The sequence below is a fragment of the Dipodomys merriami genome, unplaced genomic scaffold (assembly GCF_024711535.1).
Source record: "Dipodomys merriami isolate MVZ:Mamm:240054 unplaced genomic scaffold, mDipMer1.0.p SCAF_62, whole genome shotgun sequence".
Lineage (NCBI taxonomy): Eukaryota > Metazoa > Chordata > Mammalia > Rodentia > Heteromyidae > Dipodomys > Dipodomys merriami.
In genome coordinates, this window is record NW_027206202.1 from 6,307,584 (window position 1) to 6,330,805 (window position 23,222).

The following is a 23,222-nucleotide window of genomic DNA, read 5'->3' on the forward strand; positions in this document are numbered from 1 at the left end:
GCCCCACCACAGATGAATGGATCCAAAAATTGTGGTATCTATACACAATGGAATATTATGCAGCCATTAGAAATGACAAAATAATGGCATTTGCAGGGAAATGGATGGAGCTAGAAGGAATCATGTTGAGCGAGGTAAGCCAAGAACGAAAAGACAAACAGTACATGGTCTCCCTGATAAGTGGATGATGAATCCAAAATGTTAGGTGATATGACAAAACTAACAGGACTTAAGAAACAAAGAACTCCCACTCATCTGGTTGAACCACTACTAAATATCCCCATGCTGCTGATCACATATATGGTATATAACATATGAGCACTGTTATATATTACAGACTGTGATAGACAATTTGCTCCAGGAAAGTTAGAATGAACTTGTGACTTTAAATGAGCATCATTATTCCACAATACTGTGAATTTCCGGAAATTAAGTAATCACTTAATCACGATCAAAAAAAAAAAAAAAAAAAAAAGAACCTTGGGGAAGGGAGGGAGGGAGGGGATGGTAGGGGGAAAACAATGGAGGGGGTAACAATGTTCAAGAGGAAGTGGAAGTGTACTCATTACCTCACTCATGTAACTGTAACCCTCTGTATAGTATCTCTACAATAAAAAAAATTAAAAAAAAAAAAAAACTGAGCACCTTCAGGTGTTTTTATTACTTATTTCTTATTTAACTAACCTTAATTTACCACCAACTGCTTCAATTCCACGTGTTATCTTGAAAGATGAAGCTCCTTTTGTAGTCTTGAAAAAGAAAGAATATATTCTCAGTAGATCTTCAATGTTATGTTTGCCATATATCATTCTTTATTATTATATTAAAATCTATTGTCTGTTATTAGCAATTTTAGCTAACAATGACCAGACAAAGTTCATCAAAAAGCACAAGTGGGCCAGGTGCTGGTGGCTCATGCCTGTAATTCTAGCAACTCAGAAGGCTGAGATCTGAGGATAGTGGTTTGAACTAGCCCTGGCAGGAAAGTCAGAGACTCTTACAGATTCTAATTAATTACCAAAAAAGCCAGAAGTGGAGATGTGGCTTAAGTGGTAGAGTGCTAGCCTTGAGCACAGTAACTCAGGGACAATGCCCAGGCCTTGAGAGTAAGCCCCAGGATTGGAACGAACACACACGCACGCACGCATGCCCTCCCCCCCCTTGTTTCTTTGTGATAGGGTCTTGCTATATAGCCCAGGGTGGCCTACAATTTGCTAGGTAGCTCTGGCTCACCTGGCACTTTAGGTCCTCCTGCCTCAGCCTCCTGGCTACCAGGACTATAGACCTGGTTTAGGTTTGTTTGTTTGTTGTTTTTTGTTGGTTGTGGGGCTTGGGCACTGACCCTGAGGCTCCTTTTACTCAAGGCTAACACTCTACCACTTGAGCCACAGTGTCACTTCCAGCTTTTTCTGTGATTAATTGGAGGTAAGAGTCTCACTAACTTCTCTGCCCAGGGTGTCAACAAAAGGCAATCCTCTGATCTCAGCCTTCTGAGTAGCTAGGATTAAAGGTGTGAGCCACCAGAGCTCAGCTTTGGCTTAGAGTTTTACATAAAGTATGTAAGCTTACTAGAACATTTAATTTATTCTGAAAGAATTGTATATGGGAAAGGAAATTATTTTCAATTTTTGACTTTCTTTAAATTTTTTATTTTATTTTTTCTGATTTCTTATGTTCTAACACTAGCATTTAGAAGGACATTAATTTACTGGTTCTCTAGCAAATAACAAGAGTTTTAACGCAGGGGTATCCCATTTTATATTAGAGGATGTTATTGAGTTGAAGTGTTCCTCCAAAATTCCTGTCCATTCAGAATCTGGGAAGGCATCTTTTTAAAAAAAATTTTACTTTATTGTTAGTATAAAGGTAATATATAGAGGGATTACACTTACATGAGTCAAGTAATGACTTGTACAGTGTCTGGGAAGACAGCTTTATCTAGAAACAGGGTCAGTGCAGATCATTTAAGATGAAGTTTACACTAGATTAGGGTTGACCTTAAATCTAACAGGACATATGTCCTCATATAGACACTCCTGAACTCTGGGCCTGGGCGCTGTCCTTCAGCTTTCAGCTCAAGGCTAGCGCTCTACCACTTGAGCCACAGCGCCACTTCCGGCTTTTTTTCTTTTTGCTTATGTGGTGCTGGGGAATCGAACCCAGGGCCTCATGCATGCAAGGCAAGCGCTCTACCACTGAGCCACCTTCCCAGCCCCAGGACACATTTCTTTTGTTTAAGCCTCTCCAGTTTGTGGCAATTTCAACAGGCAGCTCTAGGAAGCCAACATAAAGCTTTAGTTTTCCTTTCTCATAGGGCCACCCTAGGGCAGCATTTCCAAACACTGAAATAATAAGGATACTTACCAAATTAGATGCAAGACGAAGCAAATGAGAGGTTCCGAGGTTGCTGAAGTCCTCATTTCTACTGCTGGCTTTAATGAACAAACCAATTCTTGAGACAGGAGCATAGTTTTCCAAAGAAGCGATCACCAAACCATTTGGTAATTTGGTGAACTGCAGTCAAGATAAAGCAGAGATAGTATAGGTATCTCTATTTTCATGGAGAATAAAGTCTAAAGGGGTCCAGAGCAAAACAATTGGACTTACCTCAAGGTCTTGAGGCTGTAGAGGTGTTCCTGTAGGGCCAGCTGCGGCTTTAACTTTGGGGGCAACTTTGAGGGAATAAAATCTCTAAACACACAAAAAAGAGATGTTACATGTTTTAGACAATAATAGTGCTTTACATAAAGGCACTGTTTCTTAGTTTGCCAATGACACTGTGTTCATCAGTAAAAAAGAGCAAGAACCACCTTCTTGAGGGTAACTACCCCCAAGGAGCTGATAACACATGGATTTATTAACTCACTGGTTTAATGGCTTGGTTTTAATACAAGCCATTTTGGGGCTGGAGGTTCAGTACTGAGGTTTGAGTTCTATGTCTTGTGCTTGCTAGACAAGTACTGTACTTAAGTCTCCAGCCTTGGTTTTTTTTGAGTCTATGTAGCCCAGGCTGAACTCAAACCTGCAATCATCCTGACTCAGCTGCCGATATATTGGATTTACAGATTATGCCACTATGCCCAGCATAAGCCACTCTAAAACATCTACTTATTTGTGATTTATTCTCTAGGTTCACCATTTTTGGGGAGAGGGAGGGGTCTTTTCTCTTTTGGTACTGGAGATTAAACCCAGGGTGTTGTGCTTGCTAGGCAAGCACTTTGCCACTGAACTACATGGTCCATGTTCACATTTTATTGAAGAATCTGTATTTCCTTTATTTTTTGTTTTATTTTTTGCTTCTAGTCCTAGGGCTTGAGTTCAGGGCCTGAGCTTTTGTGCTCAAGGCTAGTGTTCTACCACTTGAGGAACAGCTCCACTTCTGGCGGTTTAGTGGTTAACTGGAGATAAAAATTGCACAGACTGGGCTGGAAAGGTGGCTCAGTGGTAGAGCGCTTGCCTTGCATGCCTGAGGCCCTGGGTTCGATTCCTCAGCACCACATAAGCAAAAAGAAAAAAGCTGGAAGTGGCGCTGTGGCTCAAGTGGTAGAGCGCTAGCCTTGAGCTGAAAGCTGAAGGACAGCACCCAGGCCCAGAGTTCAGGCCCCACGACTGCCTCCCCCCCCAAAAAAAAAAAAAAAAAGTTGCACAGACTTTCCTTCTGGCTTTGAACTGCGATACTCAGACTTGAGCCTCCTGAGTACCCTAGAACTATAGGTGTGAGCCACTCCCAGCAAATAACTCTTTTTTTTTTTTTGGTTGGTGTTTGAACTCAGCCTGGGCATTGTCCCTTAGCTTTCTCACTTAAGGCTAGTGCCCTGCCACTTAGCCACAGTTCCACTTTTTCCTTTACCTTTGAACTATTTCTTATTCAAGTTTCAAATGATTCTGGAATTTCTGAAAATATGTCTGATTGCTATGTCAACATCCTTCTGGTGATGTCAGTACCTCTGTTTCCCTAAACTGCCCAACCAGTCTTGCCTTTTCCAATTGAAATGACTTCATCGCCTTAATTAGGTTGACAACCTTTAAAAAAGGACAAGTATACCAACTTCCTCAGAATATTTCCACAGCAAGACCACATAACCAAGGGTCTTACCTTCTTTGACTAAATGGCTCTCTGTCACCCTGAGGTCAACAATAGATTTACCCACAGAAGATTCTGAATATAAAATGCAGTCAATGGTATGCTACAAAGTTTCTATTAAATATCAGATAATGTGTTTGCTTTGGGCCTCTGATTTCTCAAATAGCACATGAGCACAGAAATTGAAATAAACTGATTCTCGTGTAAAATTAGAAACATAAATAATTGCTTTAAAACTTACTGCAATTTTCTTCCTTTGGCCCTCAACAATTGTTAGCTTTGAGCTCTTTGTTTTTTAATAGAATGGAATGGAGGCAAGAGGGGTGGAGGTAGACTTTTGCCAGTGTTGTTGGGCTGCCTGGGAAGCTGGCTTTTTTGTGCACAATTAGGATTCAAACTCAGTATCTAAGGCTTTCCTTCACTGTTTGGCACTCTACCACCTGAGCCACACCTCCAAGCTCAGCTTTTTGGTGGTTTGTGGCAGCAAGAGTTTCATGGACTTTTGTGCTCAGGCTGGCTTGGGACTGTGATTCTCAGCCTCCTGAGTAGCTAGAATTATAGGAGCGTGTGGTGGGAGCAGTTTTTGTGCCTTGCCCTTTCCCCTAATTAGTTGTTGCTCATAAAACTGCCTTTAGGTAACTGTTCATTGGAGACCAATTATCCTTTGCTGAAGGTTAAGCGGTGTTCGTCTCCTGATAACCACAGCTTCACAGTGATAAACCACTGTTGTTTTTTTCCTAAGGGGCAGCTTTTATTTTATTTGGTTTTCAAGGGGGGTAGACATAGTTAAGTACCTCTGAGACAGACCAAAAGTATTCCTATAATAGCACACGTCATATCGACACAATTAGGTTCCAAGCACTGTGATAAGGCTCTGTAATATGCGCGCGCGCGCGTGTGTGTGTGTGTGTGTGTGTGCGTGTGTGTGTGTGTGTGTGTGTGTGTGTGTGTGTGTGTGTGTGTACGCGCGCGCCCGTCCTGAGCACGGGAGCTCAAGGCTGGCGCTCTCCCACTTGAACCACAGCTCCACTTCAAGCTTTTTGGTGGCTAACTGGAGATGAAGGTCTCAAGGCTTTCCTAGCCCGGGGCTGGCTTTGAACTGCTATCCTCAGATCTTGGCCTCCGGAGTAGCTAAGCACGGCAGTGGTGAGCCGCCAGGGCCAGGAGCGTTTACCCGGGAGGACAGAGCGTGGTCAGCGACGAAGGGAGGGCAGCGAGGGCCGAGGCCGCCGCCCCGGCCTCCGCCGCCCCGGCCTCCGCCGCCCCGGCCTCCGCCGCCCCGGCCTCCCGCCGCCCCGGCCTCCGCCGCCCCGGCCGCCCCGGCCTCCCGCCGCCCCGGCCTCCCGGCCGCCCCGGCCTCCGCCGCCCCGGCCTCCCGCCGCCCCGGCCTCCGCCGCCCCGGCCTCCCGCCGCCCCGGCCTCCGCCGCCCCGGCCTCCGCCGCCCCGGCCGCCCCGGCCTCCCGCCGCCCCGGCCTCCCGGCCGCCCTCCCCGTGACCTTCAGAGGTCTCCCCGGCCCGAAACCTCTCCTCCGCTCTCCAGCCCCCTCCCGCCCTTCGGGTCTTCCCATCCGGGTCTCTGGTGCCCTCAGGCCCAGCCGAAGTTCCCACCCGAGCCCCGCCTCGGCCCCTCGGCCCGCGGGGTGCGGCGGAAGGGCACGCCACGACCCGCAGCCCCGGAGCCCCGGCCCGGGCCAGGCACCCTCAGTCTTTACCATCTCGCTGACAGTCTGCTTCCCAACCTCCCCCCAAGCCTGCCGGCTGTGCTCACCGAGAAGGAGCCGGCTCTGGTTAGCAGCTTCATGGCTCAGGCTCGCAGTGACCCGCTGTCACCGCCGCGAATAGAGAGGAAGATGGTGGCCAACGACCCGGATTTCCCGGCCTCCCTTGCGAACCATCTTTCCCACGCCCCCTGGCTGGAGCGGGTGTCTCGGCGCAGCGCCCTCGACTGCTCCCCGCGGAGGTTGGACCGGTCCAACTCCTCTGAGGCGCCGGGTAGAGGCACGCGGGATTTCATGGGTTAAATGCACAGGGGGTTATCCAAGTGACCTCTTTCAGGCATTCTTGTTCGGAGTCCCTAGTCTTCAGCCCTTGTCTAGATCCGTGACAGTTTAGCGTAACTCCCCCGTCCGCTTTGGACTCTTCCGAGCTGGATTGTCCAATGAAAACAGCGCCTTTCCCGAGGCTCCGCCCCTCGGGCTCAGGGCTGGGACTCCGCGACCTTTCGTTCCCCGGGAAGCTCGTGGCTTTGCCCGCAGCGCGGCGTCCTTCGCGGGCGTCTTTGGCTCCGAAGTCCGGGGATTGCTTCTTGTTCTGCAAAGTTCTTAGGATATCCTTAGCTTCTTGAGAGCGGAGGTCCTGCAAACCCCCCTATCTCCCAGAGCTGGCTGGGGTCACAGGTGGGTCTACGACCCCAGAGTATCATGTAGAATGTGCATCTTACGCTGGGCCTATGGGCACAACATTGAAAGCCCCTAAGGGTGTGTGTGTGTGTGTGTGTGTGTGTGTGTGTGTGTGTGTGTGTGTGTGTGTGTGTGTGTGTGTGTGTGTGTGTGTGTGTGTGTTGTTATGTGTGTGTTGTTGTTATGTGTGTTGTTATTGTTGTGGTTGTTGCTATGTGTATTGTTGTTGTTATTGTTGTTGTTGCTATGTTTTGTGTTGGTCCCGGGTTTGAACTCCCAGCCTGGCCCTGTCACTGAGTTTTGTTTTATTTTCTTCTCAAGACTTGAGCCGCACCTCTACTTCTGGAATTTTGGTGGTTAGAGAGAAAAGCCTCACAGACTTTCCTGCTCAGGCTGCTTCGAACCGTGATCCTCAGATCTCAGCCTCCAGTAGCTAGGATTCCAGGTGTGAGCCACGGGTGTCCAGCTAACCCCTACAGTCTTTGTGTGAAAAAAAAATAATTCTTTGAATAGTGCGAGTGTGTAAGGAAGATAACCTGAAGAAGGAAAGTTTTAGGTAGGAAGGTGTCTTGTGCCAGGCACTGTATTACAGGTGAAGGATTTGGGCTCCCTTCCCATTTCAGGATTAGAAGACTATATTTTGCTTTTATTTAGGAAAGTAACAATCTATCTGCACCAGTATCTTTTGGAAATTTGCTAGAAATGCAAAACATTGGGCTGGAGGTGTGGCTCAAGTGTTAGGGTACTCTGTTTAGCAAGTGTGATGTACAGAGTTTAAAAAAAAAACGAACAGCTGGACACTGGTGGCTCATGCTTGTCATTCTAGCTACTCAGGACAGATGAGATCTGAGGATTGCAGTTCAAAGCCGGCCTGGTCAGTAAAGTCTGTGAGACTTATCTCCAATTAACCACTAGAAAACTGGAAGTGGAACTGTGGCTCAAAGTATTAGAGTGCTAGCCTTGAGCAAAAGGAGCCTCAGGGACACCCAGGCCCTGAGTTCATGCCCCAGGACTGAGAAAAAACAAAACCCACAATCATAACCACCAGGCACCAGTGGCTCACACCGGCAATGAATAGCTAAGCATGAGGCCACGATTTGAGGACAAAAGTTCAAAGCCACCTTGGTGCAGAACAATCTGTGAGACTTTTTACCTGCAATTAACTAGAAAAGAGCTGGAAGTTGAAGATGTGGCAGAAAAACTGAGGGACAGCACTGAGGTCCCAAGTTCAAACCCCAGTATTGGCAACACGCACACATAAAAGTTGAATAACTATATGCTATGCCTGATCAAGTCATCTGCTTGCTTAAAATTCTTCAGTGAATTATGTTCCTCAGGATAAAGTTCAAATTCATTAGCATGGAATACAAAACTCTGACTCCAGTTTTGTTTGTTTTTGATACTGGTTCTGAGGCTTGAATTCAAGACCTTAGTGTTGTGCCTTAGCTTTTTTGTTCAAGGCTGGTAGTTCACAATTTAAAGCCATACTACTTCTGGCTTTTTGGTGATTAATTGAAAATAAGAGCCTCTTTGATTTATCTGCCTGGGCTGGTTGGTAACTGTAATCCTCAGATTTTAGGATTATAGGTGTGAGCCACTGATGCCCAGATTCCAGTATTTTTATTTATTTTTTTAGACACATCTCCCAAATTAGCTTCATCTGAAGTCACTTGACCTTCATCCAGCAGTTAGGTTGGATGGGTGTGACATGTACACACCTGTTTATAATGTCCCCTTTAAGAAACACCAAAATTCTTAGGTTACATCAAAATGTAACTCTGACTCATATATCCTAGAGGGAATTTTTGTTGTGATTTTTAGTAATGTGGCAGGATTTGCAACGTAATGCTTGAGCAGTGTTTTGGAACAATAGGAAACCTGTTTAAACTTTAACCTGCAAAGCAGTAGTGCCATCTTGTGGATGAACTGATTTTACAACTATGTCACCTTTTACCCTAATTCACACACATCGCTAGCAGTGTGTGTGTGTGTATGTGTGTGTGTATTGGGGCTTGAGTTCCAAGCTTAGGTGCTGTCTCTTAGCTTTTTTGCTCAAAGCTGGTGCTTACCACTTGAGTTACAGCTCCAATTCTGGCTTTTTTGGTAGTTAATGAGAGATAAAGAGTCTCATGGACTTTACTCCCTGGGCTGACTTTGAACTATGATTCTCAGATTACAGCCTCCTGAGTAGCTAGGATTACAGGGGGTGAGCCAGCAGCACCCAGCTTCAACTGTAGCATGTTAGTGCAGGAAAAACCACAGTCTGTGGACTGGAGGTGTGCTTCATAGCACTTTGCCCAGCCAAGCCAGAGGACCTGAGTTCTGCACTGGAGGTTACTGAAACCCCTGAGAGGAAACAAGTAAACCCTGAGAACAGACATACTGGGAAGATCAGATGAGTGAATTTGTTAAAACTTAAAATTAAATTAAATTTTATTAATATGGAGTCCAATCTGATATGGATCCCCAAACTGGGGTGGGATGAGTGTGTATGTGTGTGTGCGTGTGTGTTCATGTGCTTGTGAATAAACCATAGGGCCTAGGTGTTTTGATATCTGTAATCTCACCATTTTGAATGCTGATGCAGGAGGATCATGACTTCCAGACAAGCCTGAGCTGTATAGTGAAATCTTATCCCCCTAAAAAACAAACAAACCCCCCCAAAAGAAAGTGGCTCCAATCTAATACTTGAGAACAACGTTACTTTGCCAGATTATTATCAGAGGCATTAGTCTTGGTTAGTTTGGATGCATTTTTCTTTATGAAATATTGGGACTTGAACTCAGGGCTTCATGCTTGCTAGGCAGGCATACTACCACTTGGGGCATACACCTCCATCTGTAACACGTCATTCTTTTTCTTTTGCTAGTCCCGTGGCTTGAACTCAGGGCTTGGCCACTGACACAGACCTTTTGCCCAGGCAAGCACTCTACCACTAAGCCACCTTCCCAGCCCAGCTTAACACATTTTTAAGTAGAGAATTCTTTTTCCCCCAACTTTGAGGCTATCCCTGAGCTTTTGTGCTTAAGGTTAGCACTCTACCACTTGAGCCACAGTTCTACTTCTGGCTTTTTGGTGGTTAATTGGAAATAAAAATTTCACAGACTTTCCTGGCTTTCAATGGTGATCCTCGGCTCTCAGCCTCCTGAGTACCTAGGATTATATGCATGAGCCACCAGTTCCCAGTGAGAAAAATTTTATCTGACATAAAATATTAATACTTGATTTTAGGCAACAATGAAGTACATATGCAAATATAACACATTATTAATCACGTTTTGACTGTTAAATACATCTTTATTTAAAATATTCCACAAAAATGCAGAGAGATGGCCACAAGAAAAACCATTTTCCCTTGGCAATTAAGATTTTGTTTTCCTTTTATTATACCTGGAGCGATCTTTGGTTCAGATTAAATATAATAGGTAATACTTTAGTAAGAATTGCCAAGTTTCATCCTTGATGCAGCCACTATGGAATGCAGTGTGGAGACTCCTCACAATACTAAAATTTGGTGATTTTGAAGGGCTGAACTAATTTAATGCTAAGGCATATCTCTCTCAATTTTTTTTTTTTTGTCGGTTGTGGGGCCTGAACTCTGGGCATGAGCACTGTCCCCCAGCACTTCAGCTCAAAGCTGGTGCTCTACCGCTTGACCTGTAGCACCACTAATGGCTTTTTTCTGCTTATGTGGTGCTGAGGAATCGAACCCAGGGTCTCATACATGCAAGGCAAGCACTCTACCTCTGGGCCACCTTCCCAGCCCCTAAGATATATCTTATACAAATACTGTGGGGAGAGTTGGGACAAATCTCTACTGGCTTTACAAAATATCTAAGAAAAGGAACAACAGAGTCTTAGACCTAGAATGTGTTCCTCATGGAATTAGGTTTGATTGAAATCTCTTAGGTGCTTGAATTTGAATCCTCCATGTTACCTACCAACTCTAAAGCCAAATAGCAGTTCATTCCAGCCATTCAGCAGGATCCTGAAGAGAAGATTGCTCACCTGTGTTCATAGCAGATACTTATGATAAGAGAATGAGTAAACAATAATGTAAGTAGGTATAATGGAGTCAATATCATTCAGCCTCAATAAGGAAATACTGACCCATGCTAGAATATGGATGAGCTTTGAGGACATTTTGTTAAGTAAAGTAAGCCAGTCACAAAAAGACATTTATGAGGTATTTGGATTGGTCAAAATAGAGAATAGAATGCTGGTTGTCAGGTGCTAGGGAGTAGGGAAGTGGACAGTTGTTTATTAGATAGAGGATTTCGGTTTTTCAAGATGAAAAAGTTCTAGAGACACAGTATTGATGTCCTTAATATTAAAGAACTGTATAGTTAGAAATATTTAAGATAATAAATATGCCAGGGGCTGGGAATGTAGCTTAGTGGTAGAGTGCTTGCCTAGCATGTATGAAGCCCTGGGTTCAAAAAGTACCACATAAACAAAAGAAGCCAGAAGTGATGCTATGGCTCAAATGGTAGTGTGCTAAACTTGAGCAAAAGAAGTTCAGGGACAGTGCTCAGGCCCTGAGTTCAAGCCCTAGGACTAGCAAAGAAATATTACATTATACATGTTTCCATATCATTTTTTTGATTTAAAATTTTTTATTATAAAGGTGATATGCAGAGGGTACAGGTTTTTTTTTTTTTTTTAACCTATGGGGCTTGAACTCTGGGCCTGGGTCCTGGCCTTCAGCTCTTCAGTTCAAGGCTAACACTCTACCATTTGAGCCACAGTGCCACTTCCAGTTTTCTGGTGGTTTATTGGAGATAAGAGTCTCTCAGACTTTCTGATCAGGCTGGCTTTGAATCGCGATCCTCAGATCTCAGCCTCCTGAGTAGTTAGGATTACAGAGGTGAGCCACCAGCGTCCAGTGGGGTTACAGTTTTATTAGTGAGGTAAAGAGTAATTTCTTTTTGGACAGTGTTACCCCTTCCCTCACTCTCTCCTAATTTTCCCTCCAGTCCCCACCGACAAGTTGTATAGTTCATTTTCAGCTTAGTGTCTAGTGAGTACCACTGCTGCATTTGTTTACCCCTTTGTCCCTCCATTTGTGTCCCCCCTAATTGCTCCCCAAAAGACAGATAAATGAACAAATAAGACAAAAAGAAAACAAAAATACTCATTTCCACTTCCTGGAGGTTCATTTCAATAAATATTTTATATGATCTAATGCACAGCATAACTCCATTTCTTTTTCTTTTTTAAATTCAGTAGTTGTATAAAGGGGTTTCAATTCTACTAGTCATGAGTACAATATATCTTGATCAATGCCACCCCTTCCATCATTTCCCCCCCCAATTCTCCCCATCATATCCCTACCTTCAGTGATGTTCATTTTTATATAATGTACATATAATGACTGTTTGCTTTTCCTCCTTCCAATCCATGTGCCCCTCTTCTCCTTGTCCCCCACCACTGACAAAACATGTCTCAGCGTCCTTGTATTCATTTTGCGTAATTCCATTCTAATACAATGTTTATCATCCACAATATATATCAGAGCTGTTTACCACATCACAAGATTCCTTGCGGTTCAGAAGAAAAATATCAGGAATTCATTTTTCATTGAAAATAAAACATAGTTTTGACCCACAAGGTGGTGACTACAGAGGTTTCAATGGTAGCATTGTATTTGAATATATCAATATATATTTGAGAACCTATATCTATCTCAATCTACATATATAAATATATTCACTATCTGTATAGATGTACAGATATATAGACAGTCAGATATATTGGTAATAGATAGATTCATGCCAGTCCTGGGGCTTGAACTCAGGGCTTCTTGCTCTTGGATTTTTTTTGCTGAAGGTGCCACGGTGCTTTACCACTTGACTCTAGCTTTTGCTGGTTAATTGGAGATAAAGAGTCTCACCAACTTTCCTACTTGGGCTGGCTTTGAATCGAGATCCTTAGATCTCAGCCTCCCAAGTAACCAGGATTACAGGTGTGAGCCACTGGTCCCCAGCTGAGATTCATTATATTTTTAACATAGTTGAAGCAATAATACTTGATCCCCTCACACAGAAAAACAGTTTGAAAGTGGTCAATCTTGTGCCTCCAAATTGAATCGTTAATTCAATCTTTGCTTCAAATTGGAATCCTTATTTAAATTTGGATTTTAAACATGAACAATCCTCAAAAAATGGGAAACTTTTGTGCCTCTATTTTTCAAACACAAAAGAAAACGATGTAATGGCAAAAGATACTTTTCTTTTGGAAATCTGAGGAGGACGAGGAGGATGCAGAATAAAGTGACTAAAGGCAGGACAAAGCCATTTTGAAACTTTTGGGGGGGTCTGGTCATGGGGCCTGAACTCTGGGCCTGGGCGCTGGCCTTCAGCTCAAGGCTAGCGCTCTACCACTTGAGCCACAGCACCACTTCCAGTTTTTTTTTTCATTTGTTTATGTGGTGCTGGGGAATTGAACCCAGGGCCTCAGGCATGCAAGGCAAGAGCTCTACCACTGAGCCACCTTCCCAGCCCTGCATTTTGAAACTTTTGACTCTTATCATGAAAGGGGGGAAGCACAGAGGTTTCTCTTTATTGCCAGATCTTAAAGACTATGAGAAATGGTTTGACTGTGTGGAAGAACAATAAAATATACAGAACCATTCCAAAATAGATGTTGAGATTAGCATTCTGAATTTGAATAAAATATCATTGTTTTATTGAAATTAAGAAAACATTAATTCTTGTGAATATTGCATCTCCTTTTGTGTTTATGAGTCTGTTTTAACCATCAGCTATAAATGTCAAGAATTCAGGGTTCCTATCTTGTTTACTTTTATAGCCTTTGCACCTAGCACAGTGCCTGGCAAATAGTAGTAGCTCAAGATAATGTTTTTTAAATGAAGATTACTCTGGTTATCTAGAAATGGTCTCATTGTAAGTACCTGGCTAAGCCTCACTACTTCAGTGAAGTCCTCTGTGATGCTTCAGCCCCTGTTTTTTTTTTTTTTTTTTTGTCTGTCAGTCATGGGGCCTGAACTCTGGGCCTGGGTGCTGTTCCTGAGCTCTTTTCAGCTCAAGGCTAGCATTCTACCACTTGAGCCACAGCGCCACTTTGGCTTTTCCTGTTTATGTGGTACTGAGGAATCAAACTCAGGGTTCCCTGTATGCAAAGCACATTCCCAGCCCCAAGTATAAACTTTTACTTTAGCTTAACAATACAGTTTCTATTGCCAAAGGAGTTTTCTCTTCTTTTCGCTTTGTAAAAGACCAGAGTGAAGAAGTATATAATTCCCTAGTTCTGGAATTGGATTATTTTAATTATTTTTATTGGTCATGGGGCTTGAAATCGGAGCCTGAATACTGTCCCTGAGTTATCCAAGGCTAGTGTTCTACCACTTTGAGCCACAGGTTGCCTTGCATGCATGAGGTTCTGAGTTCGATTCCTCAGCACCATATAAGCAGAAAAAGCTGGAAGTGGCCCTGTGGCTCAAGTGGTAGAGCACTAGCCTTGAGCTGAAGAACTGAGGAACAGTGCCCAGGCCCAGAGTTCAGACCCCATGACTGACCAAAAAAACAAAAACAAAAACAAAAACAAAGCAAAAAACCATTTCACATTGGAATTTGACCCATTTCACAGCAATAAAAAATCATCTGGGAATGAATAGTAAATTCCATACTTATTACGCCTTAGCTATGCATGACAGTGAAGGGAATGGCCATATAGCTTGCCAACTATGCACAGGACAAACTGGTTTCAGCTGGATGCTCTAGACAGAAGCAGGGATGGGTTGGGGTGGGCGAACAAAGCTTGTGGCCTTAGGATTGGTAGAAGAAAGCATGACAGACAGGTGGAAGAAGCTTCAGTAGGAAAAATGTGTGACCAATGAGAAAGCTGCAGGCTGAAGATTTTTATCTTGGCTCTCTTCCAATGGCCGACCTAGTCTGCCCCCTTGCACAAAGCCTACGCTAATTAATTTTAAGTAAAAGGATTTCACTGAACTTTATTATTATTTTTTGGTCCAGTTGTGGGGCCTGAACTCGGCCTGGGCGCTGTCCCTCAGCTCTTCAGCTCAAGGCTAGCGCTCTACCATTTGAGCCACAGCGCCACTTCCAGCTTTTTCTTTTTGCTTATGTGGTGCTGAGGAATCGAACCCAGGGCCTCAGGCATGCAAGGCACACACTCTACCACTGAGCTACCTTCCCAGCCCCTGAACTTTTACTATTTTAAATAAATTTTCAGTATCTGTTTTATCATGGGGGAACCATACTTGTGAACTATCATCTTTTTTGTGACTTGATTGACAAAGACAGGAATTTCTATAGTGAGCCTGGCTTCCAATTTTGTTTCTACCAAAGACAAGATATGTATGGCCTTTGCCTTAATGGAGTTTACAAGAGAGAAAAAGAGCCAATTTGACTGGCATTTATATAGAGTGTGAAGTTTTTCTAGGGCAAGTATTATGGGAAAGGTGTACTGCTAGTGGACACTCTGAAGTCAAGCTAATCTTTCCAAATGCAATCTGATCAGGTTGTGTTCTTGCTTGCAGGAAATACTATAACACCTACTATATGCCAGGCCTCATGCTAGGCCTAGTGATAGGATTTGCCATGGGACAAAGAACTTAAGCATGCCATAATGACTCCAGAGTTTTAAGCAGAAGGCTGTGTTCCCATGGGAGGAGAACGGGTAAAGCTGGCATCCCCGGGGGAAGTAACAGCAACCAGCTGAGATCTGAAGAATGATTAGGTTGGGATTTTGTGGGGGGCTTTGGGCTGGAGGGCAGAGAGGGAAGAAGTTAAGGAGAACACAGAAGAGAGATAAAGTCTAAACTCCCTGACATGGTATAGAAGGCCCTTACAGCACAAACCTCTCTACCCTTCTACCCTGGTTTGAGTGCATAGAATCAAGCTATGTCTAGAGCAAATGAGAGAGTTAGTTTGGAGATGGCTTTCGTAATCACAGGGCAGATCTTTTCCCTAAATTCAAACAACATTCAGAACACATGGATGCATAGTTCATCTGGCAGTTCACCAGAAACCTGTTTTACTTTGTTCTCCCAGAATAGCTTATTTGCTGAGAAGCAACAGTGCCCGGGTTCCAGATTTTGGCTAGGGTTACTCCTCTATACGCAGGGGTTGGAAGTATGGATGTAATCTAATGTAACTAGAAAAGTCAGAGCAAAATCAAAACTGTGAACCACTGTACCATATTCCCAGAGACAAGAAACAGTTATGGGGACTTAGAGGCTGGTCTGTCATTTATGTAGGAAGGACATTTACCCTGGGCCTGGGCGCTGTCCCTCAGCTCTTCAGCTCAAGGCTAGTGCTCTACCACTTGAGCCACAGTGCCACTTCCGGATTTTTTCTTTTTGCTTATGTGGTGCGGAGGAATCTAACCCAGGGCCTCAAGCATGCAAGGCAAGTGCTCTACCACTGAGCCACCTTCCAGCCCCATGATAATTTTTTTTAATATGCCAAATTCTAAGAAATGACAAGCTGTCTATTATTGTAGTTAGCATTCTTAAGCATATTTGGAGCCAAGAAGTAGGGAGAAATCTTAAAAATTGAAAGCCATAATTAGCACAGTTAAGTATTTTGTAGCTATTAAGAATCACTTTGCATAGGAACTTTTTGAAAAGAGTCTCAGGGGCACAGCAGAGAAACTTGACAAATGGAGTTAGAGCAAAATAAAGTTTCTGTACAGCAAAGGACATAAGTGACTACACTAGAAGCCAGCTAACAGACTGGGAGACGATCTTTACCAGGAATACATCTGAGAATGGCCAAATTTCCAATATATACAAGGAGCTCAATAAATTCTCCTCCCCCCCAAACTAATAAACCAATTGCTAAATGGGCAAAGGAGCTGAAGAGAGACTTCTCAGAAGAAATAACAATGGCAAACATATGAGGAAATGCTCAACATCCCTGGCCATAAAGGCAAATGCAAGTCAAAACCATTCTGAGATTCCATCTCACCTCAATTGGCCTCCAACAAGAATTTGAGTAACAAAAAATGCTGACCAGGATGTGGGGAAAAGGAACCCTACTGCACTGTTGGTGGGAATGAAAACTAGTGCAACCACTCTGGATGACAATCTAATGGTTCCTCCAAAAACGAAACATAGATCTTCCCTACCACCCAGCCATACCACTCCTGGGCCTCTACCCAAAACATCACAAGCCAGGATACCGTAAAGACACTTACACACCCATGTTCATTGCTGCACTGTTCACAATAGCTAAGCCATGGAAATATCTCAGATGCCTCACAATAGATGAGTGGATCAAAAAAATGTGTTACACAATGGAATTTTACTCATCCATTAGAAAAAAATAAGATTTATGTCATTTGCAGGGAAATGGAGGGACCTAGAACAAATACTGTTAAGTAAGGTAAGCCAAGCTCAGAGAGACAAATGACTCATGTTTTCTTTCATATGTGGAAGCTAGATCTAAAAGACAACTGGGCATGATAAATTATACAGGACTCTAGGCATTCCCAAACAGTCAGGATACTCTTAGGGGAGGGGAACCCAAAAGCGTAACTCCTCGGAACTTTTAAAATACTATTTATTGAAATGAATTCCATGAAATGAAAACATGAAGGTTTTCTTTGTGTGGCATTGCGGTGTTGCATTCTTGTTTTTACTTTTGGTGTGTGTGTGTCTCTTTTAAAAATGGTCAAGGGGGGTACAGGAATGGAGGGAGGAAGGGTGAACAAATGTAGTCATGGTATTCAGTATATACTATGTGGAACATGAATTATGCACCTTGTGGACAGGTACTGGAAGAAAGCAAAAGAAGGGGATGACATTGTCTAAAACACTTGCCCTCCTTACCTGTCTTATGAAATGGTAACCCCTTTGTACAACACCTTAATAGTAACAATCAGACTATATATTTTTTTAAAATAAGGGATTACCTTGGAGCAGGATATGATGATTCCTGCCTAGACACCTAGAAACCAGGAAGATCATGACTTGAAGCCAGCCTGGACATAAAGTTGTGATATCCCATTTCAACCCATAAAGCTGCATATAGTGGTATGCACCTGTCATCCTAGCTACATGGGGAGTGAAAATAGGAGGATTACCATTCAGGCCAATCTGAGAATAAAAGCAAGATTGTCTTGAAATAGTAAAGCAAAAAGACCTGGGGGTGTGACTCAAATACTGCCCGCCTAGCAAGTGCAGGGCCCTGCATTCACATCTCAGTACCATCAATACAACAGAAAGTTTATGAATTTAGTTTCATTAGAGTCCAAAGAAGAAAGTACCATAGTTGCTTAATGACCAAGAGAGATTGTTGAAGGTCTATTTCTGTGTCACTGGGGTAGAAAGCTTGGGAATATTGTGTCTTGACAGAAGTTTGATTGGGAGGCTTCCACTACTTCAATGTCTTTGTTTTGCCCTCCTGTCTGCTTGGCCCTCTTAGTTGGGCTAGTAGAGTGGGGTCACCTCCATGTGTGTTCCTGACGTTACTGAGGACTCCCTAGGCATTTAAACTTTCCATTTATCACAATGGCCAATTTTGAACATCCAAGCCTCATATTCTTCCATCTTGGGGGAAAATAGGTAGATTTGGAGAAGTGTACCATGGTAGGGCAAATGCTGGAAACCTCGAAGAACTCAGACAAATCCTGGTATCACTGATATGTAGGACCCAGATAAATAAGGTTTTGGGAACAGATTTTCTGTTCTAGACAAAAGCAGAAGCCAAGTAGCAGAGGCTTACATCTGTAAGAAGAGTCACCCAACATTTTTCTCCTTTACTTTTGGACAGAGTTTTCCAGAGATCTGTAAAAACTCAGGGTATTTCTTAGGCAAGAGTCATTATTAACTATAATTCCTCCAGAGAAATGCATATCACCTGGTAAGATATTAAGCTCTGTAGTAAGATTCAACCAGTTCTCCATGGTACAGAGTATAACTGCCTTCATCCCCATCCCTCAGTAGATAGGAACAGCAGCTCTATGGGAGGCTAGGACAATGGCCTAGCAAAGCACTGGGCCATGGGATCCATGCCAGAGTTCCCTTACCCAGGAAGATAATATCAGGCCTTCCCAGCAGGGCAATTCCTACATTAGGCGTATACCTGTAGCATTCACTCTATGGGGAAGCTTTGAGAAGAAAGGAAGCAAGGAGAAGATGTTAGAAATTGCTGTAAATCCTATAGATATAGAAGCCTAATAAATGCTGTGCAAATGTGCTCTATCCTTGTCTTTGTAGTGTGTGTATGCACACTCACATTCCCATATGCAGATCTATGTATATAAAATAGCTACATTCTACACATATATGAAAATATATAGAATGTATTTTACATACAGACACAAACTAACACATCTCCTCTCTTGTTGGGAAATGAATAAATGAGTCCTAAAGGTATCTGAGTGTGTGACTACTTTTATCAATTCTGCAGATGACTTAAAAATGTTTATATGCTGGTCCTGGTGTTTGAACTCAGGGCCTAGGCACTGTTTCTGAGCTTTATTGCTCAAGGCTTATACTCCACCACTTGAGCTACAGCCCTACTTGTGGCATTTTAGTGGTTAACTGGATTTAGAGTCTCATGGACTTTCCTTAGTTTCAAACCAAAATCCTCAGATCTCAGCCTCCTGAGTAGCTAGGATTATAGGTATGAGCCAGATACCCAGTAGTTAATTTGACCTGTGTGTGTGTGTCTGTGTACCAGTACTGAGGCTTGAACTCAGGGCCTGGGTGTTGTTCTTGAGCTTCAAAATTTTGCTCAACTAGCACTACCATTTGAGCCACAGTTCCAAGATTTTTTGTTGTTAGTGTTCGTGCACATGTGCACATGCCCTTGCACGATTAATTAGAGATAAGATTATCATGGACTTCCCTGCTTGGGTTGGCTTTAAACCACAATCCTCAGATCTCTGCCTCTTGACAGGCTTACAGGTGTGAGCCATGGTCGCCTACTTTTCCAGGTATGCTTTCTTGGCAACCAGATAAAGACAGAACATTAACTGTAATAGCAGGTCACACTGCTTATGATGAAAATAAGACTGATAAAGACATTGCAGCTGGACAAGGAGAACTATAAACAGCTGACAAAGAAGCCAGACTTTTGTGTTTCCTGTAGCATAGTGAGGAGCCTCTCGTCACTGGGCCAGTCTCTTGTGGGAACTCTGGAAGCCATGCCCATAAAATAGCATTAAGGCACTTGCCCCTGTGCAGGATTGTGTCTTCTTGAATCTGAGTTATGCTCCAAAGCAGAGAAGTAGAATCTGGCACTGTCCTGTTGGCATATTCATTTTTTTTTGTCCTATATCCTTCTGTGGCAACAAGTGTGGCCTGTAAGTTCTTGGTCAGCTTGCAGAAGATCACAGTTCCACACAGAAACCCATTCTAAAAATGAAGGCTTAGAAGGGACTGAGCAAGTTGGAAAAGCTCTCACTGATGGGAATCTGTTTTGAGTAGCCAAAGCGTCTTTTGCTAGGAAGCCTTCTCCTGGTCACAAAACGATTTCTTCTAATTAGAACGAGTGAAGAAAAGGCCCTGGAGGTAAAGCTATTCTCATGTAGCTTTTGATGAGTTTCAGTTGCAAAAGGCATCCGAAGAAGTGCACTTAATATGTTCTTACTGTAGGCCTGGGAACGTCCCCCAGGTGGGCCATGCAAAGCCAGTATCTCACACAGTTAGGTGTCCCATCAAGTCGTTTTCCTTGTTGTTTTGGGTCAGTTCTGGGGCTGGAACCCAGGGCCCAGGCATTGTCCCTGAGCTTTTGTGCTCAAGACGAGTGTTCTACCCTTTGAGTCACAGCTCCACGGCCGCATTTTGGGTGATTCATCGGAGGTAAGAATCCCACACTTTCCTGCCAGGGCTGGCTTTGAACTGTGATCCTCAGATCGCAGCCTCCTGAGTGGCTAGGACGTGAGCCTCTGGATGAGCCGGAAGGGTGGGAAGCTGCTGGAGCCTGGAGCCCGCCCACACTCACCCTGTGGCTCTCAGTGCCCTCAGCGACCACGACAGATGGCCACAGAATGTGGCCAAGCCATGGTTCCATCACAACGGCCACTGCCCAACGGCGACGGCACCCAAGCTCCGCCCTCCTTGGGTGGGCGGGGCGTCAGGAGGCTGGCGTTTCCCAGAAACCCTTGTGCCCCCCGCAGGACCCCGGTTGCCCCGCCCCCGAGGGCCCCGCCCCACGCCACGCCCCCTGGCAGCCCCACGCCCCGCCCCTCGGCATTGGCTCCAGCTGTGCATCCCTGGCCGCTCCAGTTGTTGTAGGGATGCTGTGTCGGAATTCACCCAAGGCAGCTGAGTTTTGTAATTGGATGGATGTTTCTTTGACCAGCAACGGGTCGGTGGTAAGAAACGGGCATCCCTACATTTCGTGGAGATGCAGGCTGAGAGTTTGAGGAGTATTTCTGGTCTTTAGTGAGACTCTAGGAAGGAAGCAGTTTAGTCCAGGGAAGGTGAATCTCCTATAGAAGCTTCCCAGGGTGTCTCTTGAAAGACATTGTTAGCATTTTCTAACTTCCCTGAAGACTGAGGTCTTCTGGGGTGACCACTGCATATCCAGCCTTGTGAAAAAGGCTGGATATGCAGTGAAAAAGGCAAAGTCAGGGGTCCCCAAAAGGTTTAAATCTTTCCAGGCAGAGAGGTCTGGAGTATCATCTTCTCACAATCATGTTCCATTTTCATCCCTTCTTTATTTTCATTTTGTGCTGGTCCTGGGGTTTGAACTTAGGGCCTGGGCACTGTCCTTTAGCTTTTTTTTTTGCTAGTGCTCTACTACTGGAGCCACAGCTCCACTTCCAGCTTTTCTTTTGGGGGGAAGGGTGTAATTTATTGGAGATAAAAGTCTTATGGACTTTCCTGCCTGGGCTGGCTTCAAACCCTAATCCTCAGATCTCAGCCTCCTGAATAGCTAGGATTATAGGCATGAGTCACCATTTCCTGGCTTTGTCCCTTCTTCTAGTAGGAAAGTGGCTAGATTTAAGGTCTTTGTCTGCATGGATGGTTCCTTGTCAAGTAAAGTCTGATATGTGAGGAGTCTGATAGGATTTCTTTGGAGGTGAGCAGTCCCACTACATCATGGGGATGGGCGGGTTTAAGACAACCAGGTCCCTTCCCAGAGGTGGCTCCAGGCACAAGGCATACCACTGTTGTTACTGTCTGAAGACAACTCAGCCATCCCTTGGCCATTTAATTCAACTCTTTAGTTAGGGATCCCAAGGTTGTTGCATGGCCTGAGCGTATGTTAGAATGACTAGTACCATTCCCTTCCTTTCATGTAAATACACATAAAATTGCTGTTCTTTGGGAAGCTCAGAGTGGGATACATGGAGAAGAGCCTGTTTAAGCTGGTTAAAAGCTGATACTTGAGCTGGTGGCTCATGCCTGTAATCTTAGCTACTCAGGAGGCTGAGGTCTGAGGATCACAGTTCAAAGCTAGCCAGGGCAGGAAAGTCCATGAGACTCTTATCTCCATTAAACCACTGAGAAAACCAGAAGTGGTGCAGTGGCTCAAGTGGTAGAGTGCTAGCCTTGAGCTGAAGAGCTGAGGGACAGTGCCCAGGCCCAGAGTTCAAGCTCTATGACCAACCAGCTGTTACTCTTTTTGTTGTTGTTGTTGTTCTAATAGTGAGTCTTGAACTCAGGACCTTATGCTCTCATTTGGCTTTCTTGTTCATGGCTAGTGCTCTACTACCGAGCCACAGCTCTAGTTCAGTATTTTGCTGGTTAATTGGAAATGGAGTCTTTCAGACTTTTATTACCTGGGCTGGATTTAAACCATGAACCTCCAGATCCTAGCCCCCTGAGTAGCTAGGATTACAGGTGTGAGCCACTGGGGCTCAGCAATGGCTTTCTTTCATAGTGCTTTGGTTGTGCATTATCATTAGTGAATCTTATTACATTGTGTGTTATAGTATTCCATTTCAGTATATATGCCACGTTTTAGTTACTAATTTCACTGTTGTCAGTGTATATTTGGTGAGTTTTCTTTCTTTCTTTTTTTTCTTTAGATACTGGGGCTTAAACTCAGAGAGTTGGCACTGTTAGCCTTTTTGCTCAAGACTGGTGCACTACCAATTGAGCCACAGCTCTATCTCCAGCTTTTTGTTGGTTAATTGGAGATTAGAGCCTCACAGACCTTTCTTTTTTTCTTTCTTTTTTTCTTCTTTCTTTCTTTCTTTCTTTCTTTTTTCCTTCCTTCCTTCCTTCCTTCCTTCCTTCCTTCCTTCCTTCCTTCCTTCCTTCTTTCTTTATTCCTTTCTTCCTTTCTTTCTTCCTTTCATGTTGGCTGTGGGGCTTGAACTCTGGGCCTGAGAGCTGTTCCTCAGCTCTTCAGCTCAAGACTAGCACTCTAGGGGCTGGGAAGGTGGCTCAGTGGTAGAGTGCTTGCCTTGCATGCATGAGGCCCTGAGTTCAATTCCTCAGCACCATATAAGCAGAAAAAGCCTGAAGTGGCACTGTGGCTCAAGTGGTAGAGTGCTAGCCTTAAGCTGAAGAGCTGAGAGACAGCGCCCAGGCCCAGAATTCAGGCCCACAACCGACCAAAAAAAAAAAAAAAAAAGACTAGCACTCTACTACTTGAGCCATAGCACCACTTCTGGTTTTCTGGTGGTTTTTTGAAGAGTCTCATGGACTTTCCTGCCCAGTCTGACTTTGAACTGTGATCCTCAGATCTCAGCCTTTTGAGTAAGTAGCTAGGATATGCCTGGCCTTCTCTTTCTTTTTTTTATTTTAAAGATTAAAAAATGGTTATTATAAAGGTGATGTACAGAGGGGTTA

The 23,222-nt window shown here is 44.1% G+C and overlaps 1 protein-coding gene across 1 annotated transcript in view; it reads right to left on the bottom strand.

The window, feature by feature from the left end:
- Positions 1-5,979, bottom strand: part of Uqcrc2 (ubiquinol-cytochrome c reductase core protein 2) — a 32,568-nt gene extending 26,589 nt beyond the window's left edge. Inside the window, exons 1-4 of the mRNA XM_070004367.1 lie at positions 5,854-5,979; positions 2,608-2,691; positions 2,365-2,514; positions 685-749 (exon numbers count right to left, since the gene is read on the bottom strand). Of these exons, the coding sequence (XP_069860468.1) occupies positions 685-749; positions 2,365-2,514; positions 2,608-2,691; positions 5,854-5,886 (332 nt within the window). The 5' untranslated portion in view covers positions 5,887-5,979. The remainder of the gene's footprint in view (positions 1-684; positions 750-2,364; positions 2,515-2,607; positions 2,692-5,853) is intronic.
- Between the last annotated feature and the right edge of the window lie 17,243 nt (positions 5,980-23,222).